The sequence below is a fragment of the Caloenas nicobarica genome, chromosome 2, assembly GCF_036013445.1.
Source record: "Caloenas nicobarica isolate bCalNic1 chromosome 2, bCalNic1.hap1, whole genome shotgun sequence".
Lineage (NCBI taxonomy): Eukaryota > Metazoa > Chordata > Aves > Columbiformes > Columbidae > Caloenas > Caloenas nicobarica.
The window spans coordinates 120,900,494-120,912,958 of record NC_088246.1 but is presented as its reverse complement, the minus strand read 5'-3'; the positions used below and the strand labels follow the sequence as shown (position 1 = coordinate 120,912,958).

The 12,465-nt window shown below is 40.5% G+C and overlaps 1 protein-coding gene across 3 annotated transcripts in view; it reads right to left on the bottom strand.

The window, feature by feature from the left end:
* MAPRE2 (microtubule associated protein RP/EB family member 2) overlaps nt 1-12,465 on the bottom strand; it is a 102,969-nt gene that overhangs the window by 25,307 nt on the left and 65,197 nt on the right. For all 3 annotated transcript variants that reach the window (XM_065628889.1, XM_065628888.1, XM_065628890.1), the window contains one exon: nt 1,467-1,612. In XM_065628889.1, coding sequence (XP_065484961.1) covers nt 1,467-1,612 — 146 coding nt within the window. The remainder of the gene's footprint in view (nt 1-1,466; nt 1,613-12,465) is intronic.

Here is a 12,465-nt window from a genome sequence, read left to right as displayed (position 1 = left end):
CATATGAACCAACCCTGAGGTTTTAACCTTGTAATTTTTTTCCATTCCATATAGAGCCATACATAGAACAGTTCATGGACAGGCAGGAGTTGACTAAAACGCCTATAAAGTTTTAGTAAAACAAAAGAAAGGCTATGAGGATGCCTCCATATCCTGCAAAATTTTTCACAGAAATGAAGCCTCCAAAAGGTGCCTTGGGCCAATACTACAGTGTGAGGAGGTGGTTCAGCATCGCTCTGCAGGAGGCTCAGCCTTCACAGATGCCGTGGGCAGCCAGGGACTATGAAGGGAATGCTGCAGAAGCAGGGCTGCCCTGCCTTGCTCAATTTATGCAGCTGATCAAAGAACCAAGTTACATGGATCTTAATGCCTCCTGAATGCAGTCAATTTTCAGCTAGGAAAAGGGTACCTAAAACCACTGCAATTTGCTTTTCTTCAACGTTAAGCCAACTGTGCAGCATTTTATAAGTCTATAATACTCCTACAAGGATTAACGCAGCATTTTGCATGTCCTTTCAGGTTGTTCCTTTTGTATCTTAATTCTGCATTGAGAAAGTACAGCAAGTTTGCTCCCTACAGAAAAATTGACAGTGTTAACTTTATGAGGCTTTTCAACATTTCACTAATAAGTTAAACTCTAAATAGAAGCATCTACAGAATTTTCAGGAAATAATGAGGGTTTTCCACTCTTTTCAAAAAGTCTTACAAGACTCTTTATTAAGACTTTAAATTTCAAAATAAGACCACACTAAAAGCCAGAGCAGAACCTTACATGGATATACAGGTAGTACATTGTGTAAAACTGAAACCTTCATTGTTCATTTTTATCAACACAGTAGTTTACATTGGCGAGCCTGTCAAACTCACACATTCAAGCATAAACCAATACCTTATGGCTGAACAAACTATTCTCTAAGAGCCCTCCATTCTTTACAAGATCACATGTGCTGGCCAACCTATCAAATAATTGGATACATTATTCCATCTCTTGAATACTTCAAATTCCTTAAACCCCATTTTGGACAAGAAATGTGCAATACTTATAAGAACAGCATATTTCCAAGCCATTTGGTTGGAAATCACGTCACCAGTAATTTTACTGTATCTAAAATTAAGGTTCACTGATGGTAAGGAATTTCCAACACATAGTATTTTATCAAAAGGGTCTCTGATATTAAGATATAATGAGTCAGGCTGCACAATTCTTCAGCGGACACATGGACTCAATTTTCACTTTGTACCTAAATGAAGCACGCCAAATTGCTCCCTTCATGCCTAAATACCCTTTTTTCAGATAATGAAATGCCACGAAGAACGTCTTCACATACAACTTGTACTCCAGTTCTCAGTCCAAAAGTTGAAAAAGTTGAAAAAGTATTTTGAAGTTTATTTCCCCTATTTATTTCACCCTGTTTATACAACTTTTGAAACTTGTAGTGATTGAAATACAAATACAGACTGCCTACCTTATCCACATTCATTCTTTTAAATGATGCTTGCAGAAGTTTGAAGTTGTGAATGTATTCATGCTCCAGCTTTGCTTGGAACTTCACTTTCTTCAAGCTAATGCACCCTGGGAACAACATGTCCATGAACTGGCAGTAAGCTGCTCCTATAACAAGAGAATGCATTGACGTTAATCCAGATGCACCCAGCTAAGACCAAATGGCATTTAATGTCATGAGCAGAAAGCAACCGTGCTGAATAAGTCCCTGCTATAATTCAACCTAACACTATGCACCCAAGATCTACTTGCTTCATGTACATTGAATAGTGTAACATATTAATGTAGGTTTTTTCCATCCACTCTGGATGCACACCACACTGTTGTGTAGCATCTGAAGAACCAGCATGACTAACACAAAGTAAATCTTTCCTCTATTTAAAACTGATGTTCTTGGAATCCCTATACACAGTAGGACTGTCCATACAGTGAGAAGATCACAGTCGAAATGGAAATCTCTTAATAAGCTCCCTCAATCCTCACACCTCTCTGAATTCTACCAAGCCAAGATCTTCTTTCTTCTGGCACGTGTAGCTGAACGCCAATCAAGTCCAAGGTAATCATTTAAGATTATATCACACCGTAATTTTAAAAAAAAAAAAAGTAAAGCTCTAGCTTGTTAAAACATATTAGCCAGTTCCCACCCCCCTAAAACAAACATCTTTACTGATTTTCACCTCCAGAGAAAAGCATTTAAATAAGCAGACTTTAGCATAGTCCACCCATAGATTTCAGAAGCTGGGCTGCCAGCTTTAGTTCTCATTCAAAACAAGGTTTCTAAGTTCAACTTTGAGGGCTACCTGAACTGGTGTAGTAGTAGGTAGGGGTTTGTGTATAATTAACCCAGCACAGAGCTGCAAGTACATGGAAAGTTTCTGAACAGTGTACTGAGTACAGTTAACAGGGGCAGCCTTCTCTTGTACAGAGGGAGCTTCCTCCTACATCATCATCACATCACTGTCATCTGCAAAATAAGTCCTTACTGCTGACACATTCAAGAGTTTGGAAATTAAGGCTGAAAATGTTTGAGGAAATCAGAGGAAAACCAATTTCAGTTCTTCTTTGGAAGAGAGTTTTGTACAAAATGCTTTACACTCAGCAAAGATTCAGTGAAATCCATTTCTGGAGCAGAGGGCTGCAGAGCGTGCAGCCCCTGCGCTGGAGCGTACAGGGCAGCGAACTGATCGCCTGATTACTCCTGACAAGTTCAATTTCACTTCCACAAAAAGGACTTCTGTACATTTAGTGCAGATCAGTTTTGACAAAGGAGTGTCCAGATCTCGCCTAACAGTTCAGCTCAGCACCAACAACAATGATTTTTATTTAAAAAAGTATGAGCTGAGTGCTCATACAAAAACAAAATTAACAAAGCGGACATCTGGTTTGCTCAGTTTTACAGGAGGGGCAACAATAAATTAACTTTACAACATTTTTCTCCATGGGCATGCATGTGTTTTGACAGGACCAACTTTATGCATGAGATAGTTCCCATTCTCTGTATCCACTCGACCATCACATACGAAGGGTTACAGAGCTCATAACCTCCCAAAAAGAGAAGCAGAGTTTAAGAGCTGAGTTCAAAAAAGTCTCCCAAAATAGTGATATAAGTTTTGCTAAGTGACTTGCCAAGATCAAGCTTTAGTGCTGAAAACCATGGCCATTAAAAAAAAAAAAAAAAAAGAAAAAAACCCCACTTCACATAGCTTTGTGGGCAAAAACTGTCATTAAAAAAAATCAGATTTTCAAGGACACCTTGTGCTTAGCTGTTTGCAATGGTTTTGATATGATTAGGAATCAAAGAAATATTCCCTAAAGGAAAAGGAGCCTTCTGGCAAGTTACAAACATCAGATGACAAATTTGCATCTTCTTATAGAAAGCTATATAAACACAATTAGCTATTCAAAACTCATCCTCAGCAAGAAGACTGGTAAATATGTGGCAACAGAAAAATGACATTAAAATTAAAAGCATGGATATACAGATAACATATGGCTTGACTACATTTATTACTATTTAATTTCATGCAAAAGGATTATTATGCAATCATTTCATGTTATAAATTGAATATGTTCCTAACTGCCCTTTCATCCTCCCCATACCCCAATTATAAGCTTTACTCTGATATCTAAGTAATTGCCTGGAGGCCTTGAAAATGCACTGCACAACCTTTCATCTAGATCCTTTTAGAAAACTAGAAACCCAAAGTGTTCACATGAGATTTTCTCCTTCTGCTGGTAACACGGATTCCTTCTGCATGCCTTTAGATACAATCTTACTAGGTTTTTAGACTCTAGTTACGGTATTTCCTTGTGTTTCCTTCACATCGTGCTGGGAGCTGTTTCTGTGATTTGCCAGCCAGGAGGTGGTCCTGGGTCTGCACGACACTGGAGGGCAGAAAACACCAGACTGCATCCACACGACAGCACGAACCTGGTCTCTGATACACCGAAGCTGCCTGCCGGGCCGTTTCCCCAACAGGATGATTTTATTACATTGGCGAATGCAATTCAATTTAAATGCTCCTTCCTGAAGCAGAGAGGCAACACACAAACATGGACTGAACTGAAGACTGTGAACTAGAAAGAGACAAAACTCTTCTCAACTCCCAAAAGGCAGAGACCTGCCTACCACGGCAACAGTAGAAAGTAAAAATATCATTACAGTCAACTGGGAGTACCTGATTTTGGACATAGAGGTTATGTACATGTTTAATATTATACAGGTATTATTTATAATTTAAAATTTCACCCTCTAAAGCTTGTAGATGTCACATTGCATTTGGATGCTAAATATCAGTGCAGCAGAATGGGGCCGCTACTTTCTGCGCTGCCCATCGCTGAGATTTCCTGGAGGCGGCAGGAAGAGCAGCCCTACTCCAGTCACGCAAGACCACAGTGCCTTTACCTCACAGCACAGCGTAGAGACACGTGGTCCTCTGCATACCAGACAGCATGTTAGGCCTGTTCAGTCTATTATACAACTGAAGCGTCAATACAGGTGCACGGGAAAGGAATCTTTTTAACAGAACATAAAGAAAATGGCAGTAGAGATAATGACATCATGGCTTGTGATACACCTCTTGCATAATTTACATGAACAAAAGGATTTTTATGCCGTTACATTTTATTCAAGATTTTAAAAGCTCCTCGTGTTTTCTGCGAAAAAAACCTGAATACCAACTCTCACCCCCTCCAAAAGCTAACACACACTCACCTCCTCCAAAAGCTAACAAATCTACACACAAGAGTTGAAAACATACTACGTGTCCAGAATGGCTCTCACAATAAATCTATCTCTATGACCAAAAAACATTTATGGGCATGAAAATATGCACATACATACATACACACTAACAGAAATAATTTGAAATCTACTCAAGTGAAAGATGAAAACTACAGCTGGTAGCACTGCACAAGAGGAATCAATGCTAAAACCTTTTTATCCTGTACTAGGTAACAAGCAATTTAGAACCACTGGCTGAAAGTCCTTTCATGTTTTGATCTCCAATATTGATGCAGCCATTAGTTACACAAGATATTCACAGGCCAGACTCCAAAACCAATACAGAAACACGGCTGTGCTGGATCGCACCCCCAGCAGATGCTACTTCTGGCCTGATTAGTGAGCGGGAAGAGCCCAGCATCATTCCAGAGCCTGCAGGTGTTTGCTGGGCTGCCCACCACAGGCAGGGCAGGCAGCAAGGGGGTTGCACCCCCGGGGTGGGCAGGCAGCTGCCAGAGGAGGAGAAGGGATGCTGGAACAGAATTGAGACACAAAACAACAACCCAAGAATTGAAAAGGTGGTTGTTTAAAGCTATTAGAATTGAAGCGTTTTGCCACATGCAGTGGTAAACCCAGAAGCTTCGACCCAATCTATAAAATCAGAATATTTTACAGCATTTTCAGAGTTTGAGATAATGTTTCACTAGTCCCTCTTGCAGTAAACAATGCTGAACTAATTCTCGCTTTTGTTCTATACTTTTCTTTCCCTGCTGCTGTGTTTCCTTCCCAGACTGTCCACACTGACTTACAGTTTGCTCTGAAGCATATGCACTCTGCATCATTACAGATTTTCAGTTTTCCTCCTTTCTCCTCTTCCATCTGGAGGCTGATGAATCCACAAATGCAAACAAGTATTTTCTTGATAATCAAAAATAGTTCTGCCTCTGACTATTTAAAGCACAAGGAAATTAAAGGAGATAATGAAGACAAGAGAATCCTGTTTCCTACAAGTTTTTACTGCTCAGTAAGCCTCCTAGATTTCAGCTGAAGGGCAAAACAAGATCCTTGGCTTTTTTAGCATTTATGTTTATATATTTATAATGGAAAAGGAAAATATTATTTGCAAACTCACTTATTTAAATATACTATAGTTAGTACATAGGATACTAACAAAGTATTTAGCAAAAATACTACAAAAATAAACTCAAGTATTGCCAAGTCTATATTTGTCCCCAACAGGAGGAGTCAGGTCAATCCTTCACATCAAATGCCAGAAGACTTTGTCCCTCCCCGCTCATCCCTGCAGTGTGTGGGAGCAAGATCCCAGAAAGTCACATAAAACCACACCAGTCAACATGGGAACACAAAGGGCCCACGAAAAGACAGGGCCTGTCTGCGTGTGGGGCTGCTTTGTTTTAATTCTCATGTCCAAACCACAGCAAAAGGAGCTAAGTGCTACACTAGAATTTTGCTAGAAACACTTAGTAAGAATGTTGTTCTAAAATGGCATGCAATTCAAGTTTAAACCTTTGTGCCAGGCCTCAGTTGGATTTTCATACTCTCGTCTTTGAAAAATCCCATCTGGGAAAAAGGCTGACTGTAATTAGAATTTTTTGTTCATTTCTTTGCTTTAAGGAAATATTTGTCAGATAATCTAAAAACATATCCAGTCACATTAGATACTAATTCCTTCAAATTATTCATTCTCTCCAAAGCTGCAACAACCTGACCACGCATTTGGAAAATACGGGATGATTTGTACGCATATTAGTCATCAGGACTTCCGTTCGCTACAGCGATGGTTGCTAACACTGGTGGGAAGCTGCACACACCCGGTGCTTCTGCTACTGGGACAACAACAACAAAAGGCGGTAACTTGCGAGGAGCATGTGTGACAACAGTTTTGATAAGACAGGAGACAAAAAAACAACCCACTAAGGCCAGCAGTCATGGTTTGCAGCACAGCAGCACTTGGGGCTTGCCTTTTACCTCAGGCTTCCTAGAACTGCGTCTGTGGGAGTGATGTTAAGAGAGGTTTTTGACGTAGATATCAAAGCATAGATTTCCTTTTAGATTTCAAATATAGGTGTTCTGTTATGCCACTCAAGGGTGGTTTTTTTTTTTTAAACTGTGCATGTCTGCAAGTTGTGTTACATATAGTCACATGTTTAAGAAATAGCACAGTTCATACAATCATAGAACTGTTTTGATTGGAAAAGACCTTTAGGATCAAGTCCAACCTAGCACTGTCAAATCCACCACTAAACCATGTCCCTAAGCACCACATCTACATGTCTTTTAAACACCTCCAGGGATGGTGACTCAACCACTTCCCTGGGCAGCCTGTTCCAATGCCTGACAACCCTTTCCGTGAAGAAATTTTTCCTAATATCCAACCTGGACCTCCTCTGGCACAACTTGAGGCCATTTCTTCTTGTTCTATTACTTGTTACTTTGGAGAAGAGACCAACAGCCTCCATGCTACAACCTCCTTTCAGGTAGTTGTAGAGGGAGATAAGGTCTCCCCTCAGCCTCCTTTTCTCCAGGCTGAACAGCCCCAGCTCCCTCAGTTGCTCCTCACAAGACTTGTGCTCCAGGCCCCTCACTGGCTTCGTTGCTCTTCTTTGGAGATGCTCTAGCATTCCACTGAAGACCACAGTCTTCAAATTCATATTTACATTTCCAGTATCACCTATATGACCTAGGATATATGTCAACACAATTCTATTTCTGCAATTAAAATGGGTTTCAGCCCATTTTCTGGTGAATATTGAAGCCCACTTCAATTTATCACCTGCTTAGTTGTAGAGAAGCAAGTGTTCATGGGGCTGTGCATCAATGAAGCCATCCTGGCCTGAGCTTCACCCTCCCCAGCAACAGTCTTGGGAGGGCACTTAAAAAAAAGATGTAGATTAGAGTACAGCCCTGTGTTCCTGCACATAGTTGCATGAGCACAGGTGCAAGATGTGCAAGATGGTGGCTTCTGAAAGCAACACTTCCCCCACAGAAAACAGCCTACAGAGCTATGTATCTCGTACAACCTTACCGATGCTTATTGAGACACATGCGTCTAAATGACATCTGCCTCAGAAAGTCCTTTTCCACAGAAGTGGAGCATTTGTATGACATAATCCAGAATACTCACTGATCATTTTAAATAATGCATATTGGAGGGAAGTTTCTCCCATGTTAACTTGTATTCTCTTTTTCTTAAATATGTAAATTGCTAAGCTGCTCATAAATTATACACAGCAGAGTTTTTAATAGTTAATTTTTAGCAAAAAATTATTTTTGAACTCATTAATTTTTAAATGGGAAGATCAGAACAATTTCAAAAAACACAGTTCCCATTTAACTTAATAGCTGCATAAGTCATCATGCCTAACAAAAGTAGCATGCTTTTGACTTGTATTAATAACAAGCTCTTTAAAAAGGGGGGAGATCAAACAGCTGACTCTGAATGCTATGATTGATTAAATAATAATTTTTAAAAAGTGAAAACCTTGTTTAAGTTCTATTCCTCCTGAATTCTTAATGAAGGACATTAAAAAAAAGTATTGGCTGAAAATCTCATTATACCGCTTTGCAAGCTTCCTCAGAAAGTTTTGGATATTATCTTAAATCCAATCATTAACATCCATTGTATCCCTCTAATGCCAAACATCATATGGAAGTCATTAGAGAGAGTTCGAACACCAAGCATCCTCTGTGTTGCATGACCTCAGGACAAGATGCCAGTTCCTTGAAACATGGCTTGGTTACAGAGTGCAAATGGGATCAGGCCACGTTTTAATCGTTTCCAAGTTGGTCTAGAGACCCAGCCTTTGCAAGGCTGCAAACTGGGGAGCGGGGAAAAGAACAAAACAAAACAGAACACCAAAACAAAAACCAACACGCATACGTAAAAAAAACCCCAAACCAAAACCAAACCACCACAACACATCCAAACCAAAACTCCACCGATGTTGAAACATGCTGCTTCAGCTTTGCAGGCACTAGCACACCAGGCTGTATAGAAACCATGCTGGCACCAAATGCTCCAACAGGGTCCTACAATGCAGATTTTAGTAGCATATATGTGGGAAGTTATAGGTTCATATAGGCAGTGAGCAAAATATACCTTCTGAGACATGAAAAAATAAACAAATCCTACGCAGCTAAGCCACAGAATACAGCCCCTTGCATGTATATGCACACAAACGACAAGCAGAAGAAAAAGTCCTTTTCACCTTCTCTCTGCCTGACCAATACCTTTCTTCTCCCACTCCCTCAGCCCTGCTCAGGAAGATCTTTGGTGGGTGCAGGAGAGCAGAAATGTCTCTCTCACGCCACCTCCTCCTGCTGTGGAGGGCCCAGGGTCAGGGTGGTGCCGGAGGGACGATGGCCGCCCGGCAAACAAAGGCTGCCAGGCCCCAGGGCTGGTGGCCAGGCTCACGCTCAGTCCCTGGAAGCAGGAAACCTGGACACCCTCTGCAAGCTGGGAACAACCCTACTCCCTGCACAGCACCGGTCACAAGGGACGACAGCCCACCAAGGCTGTGATGGAGCTCTCCCCCAAATCCTGAGCTGGAGAGGCAACACAAAGCCAAACAAAGAATGACATCTGCCCTATCGTCACACTGTCTGCCTTCCTCTGAGATCTGGGAGGGGTGTGGAGGATCAACAAAATGTATGTGTAAAGGGACTACATATTTTCACAAGAGGAATGCCAACAGAGATACAGTACTAGCTACAGCAGTCACCACATGAAAAATTCCCTGTGGCAACACGTAGGGCATCGGCAGGGAAAGCATCACAGCCTGAAATTTGAAAATGCCAAGCCACATGCTCTCTTTATAATACGGTCACTTATTAAAAGCAAGGGAAAAAAACCACACTCCACATTCAATCCTTGATCCTTGCATACGAATCCTGAAAGACAGAAGGTCCGCATGCACTGCAGGCCAGACAATTTGCAAGTTTATAATTCTACTGAGAATTTTCAAATGCGGGAGGAGGGGGAAAGATTCTGCTTTCCTTAACCACAAAGGATCACACAAGCATAGCTAAGCCAGAAATTATACCTCACTTCAGGCTTCGTTTTCCTTTCTGCACACATTTACCATTTCTAGCTTCCTTTCTCATAATTTATATAGCTTGTACACTTTATGTTGATTCTTTTTAATTCATATGCAAGCCCTCTACAGTCTCCTGCCTGACTCTTATTTTGAATATACTCCCATGTAGCAGCCAAACACTCATAAAAAGCCCTCTAACATGTTCACTTGGTATTCCCTATAGATGAAAAACAGCCTTGGTAAAGAAAATTCAGTTCTAAGCTGTTTAGTCAGAATTCTTTTTAGGAAGCCACTGTGTATTCATTACAAAAATAGCATGACTCCTAAGAAACAACTAGTGTCATCATTCATCTGGAACTCCTATTCCCCAAGCCTATGGGTGTTGCACATGGGATCCTACTACATTAAATCCACTCAGTTGTCCTCTATTATTTTTCATTCATGTATCAAATTAAATGTTCTCAAGTCTAATGCCCATCTAAAGACAATGCACTATGCCTTCCGTTAAACCCATGGATTATAAATTTCACATTCGGGTTAACAACCTTGCAGGAAGTCAATCTCAGAGACCAAAAACTGACAAAATGACACTCACCTAATGCAAAGAGAATTGTATTGCTTTGAGATGCTTGGAGAGATTTTCTCTCGAGTTGTCAAAACTAAATTGCCAGAGGAGCTGCAGACTAAATTTAGACTCTCCAGGGCTGCATCCATCCATAACCTGGACTTTTTGGCACATCACTACTACAGCAGGCATTCAGAAATCTCAGGGGACACTGCACTTGGCTTGGCCTACTTAGCAGAGACAAAAACACATCTAAGACTCCCAAAGAATACAAATACTTCATGACTAAGCCAGCCTCTTCCTTTGCTGCTCCTCACCCTAGCAGCTCTGTTCCTGTAACTAGCAACTGGGGAATAGGCTGGTATTGTTACAGTATGTGTATTATCAAAGATACCTCTCCACAGCAATGAGAAAATGTAGATCCGATTGCTTTTTCTGTCTTTATTACTAACTGTCACGTTAAGCTTTAGGTATGCTCTGAATAAAACCTTTAGTAAAGGTAGAATGTCACATTATTCCTTCTTGCTTAAGCTCAGAATGTCCAAAATTATTGCAAGATTGGCTGCAAAACGTGGGCACACGTGAGATCACACAGCCAGGTGCTGAACACAAGCGTATGCCACAACTAGGTAGCTCATGCCTCCTAAAAGAAACACCTTTGAGTTTTTTGTTCGGACTTAGCATCCCACCCACTTCCCTCTCCTGCTTTTTTTGGCCTTGAATTTAGCTTTTTATGGCCTTTCAATTGCTCCTTATTAACAAGAATGTACAAGAACTGAACAGTCATATAACAGCATGACAAATCCTAATGCTTTTTTCCTAAAAAAAGAAGAAAATGTCCATACAATTTTACAGTAGGTTATAAAAATTCAGTTATAGTGGCTCTGCAGCTCCCTGTTAATGCTGTGAAATGCTTCATAGTTGTAAAGAGTTTCCCACATCTTCCTTCTCTTTGAAGTCCTGCAGAAATGCTCGTATTTAATGGAAACTAACACTAAGCTGCATGAAATCTGCCAATGCTTCAAGGAACATCGGTCGAAGGAACACCAGAATGAGCGAGTTAGATCAGCTGTTCTCAAACTACGGTCCATACCACACTTGCTGGTGCTCTGCCTGTTAGTTGGCTGGTCATTTGTGCTACTCTTCCCACAGTTTCCATCTTGTAAACTACACTAGAAGTACACTAACTATATATATATATATATATATATATATATATATATAAAATAAACTACTTGGAGTTTACATGCTAAGCTATTAATGTATTAAATACAGAAAGATTCCCAAAGCTTCTTGTCCATCTCTCTTCAATCCCTACACACGCATGTCTTGAATGTGAGAAATGGACTATGCAGCCTCAAATGGAAAGGACCTAGTCCGTAAGAGTGCTGTGCTCCAGTGCCCACAATAATCTAGCAGAGTTTAGATCCATCAGTTCAGAGAATAAAGTCCTCCAGACCACAGGAAGGACTTCACTAGAATGCTTCTTCAGATAAGAAACTATTAAAACCCCTTCTGGAATTGTAATGAACATTAACCCCAAAATAAGAATGTGTAAGTATCAAGCTCAACTATCAAACCAAATGGGGAAATTCAAATTTACAGCTTTCACCTGTTAAGATATAAATGCAAAAGCATCAGGTAACTATAGCAGCAATACAATCCAGGAAGTTCTAATAGAAGAGAGACTTCATTTTATGCAGGATAAAGAGCTCTAATGAGACAATCCTTTTTCAGTTTTTCCCTTGTGGTGTGTCCCAAAATCCTCACTGGAGGTCACAGAAAGAGTTGTATAAGAAGCTGCATGATGAAATGGGACAGTGGGGTTTGCAACAATTTCCATGCTCTTCTCCTGCAAGCCCCACCCAACTGAAGTCTCTCAATCTGATCTTCTTAAATATATTTAACTCCTTGTATTCCGCATAATCAAAATTTCCTGAGATCACACCTCTCCCCTATTTTGGGAAACTGTGTGTGTGTGTGTGTTTTTTTCCTAAGCCCACACACATTTAACTTGACAGAGAATTCACTTCAAAAGCTTCCTTTCAACTGTTTATGAGCATATAAATAACTATGCAGGAACAAGTCAATAACTTGTCTAGTGTGTTTCCTCTTT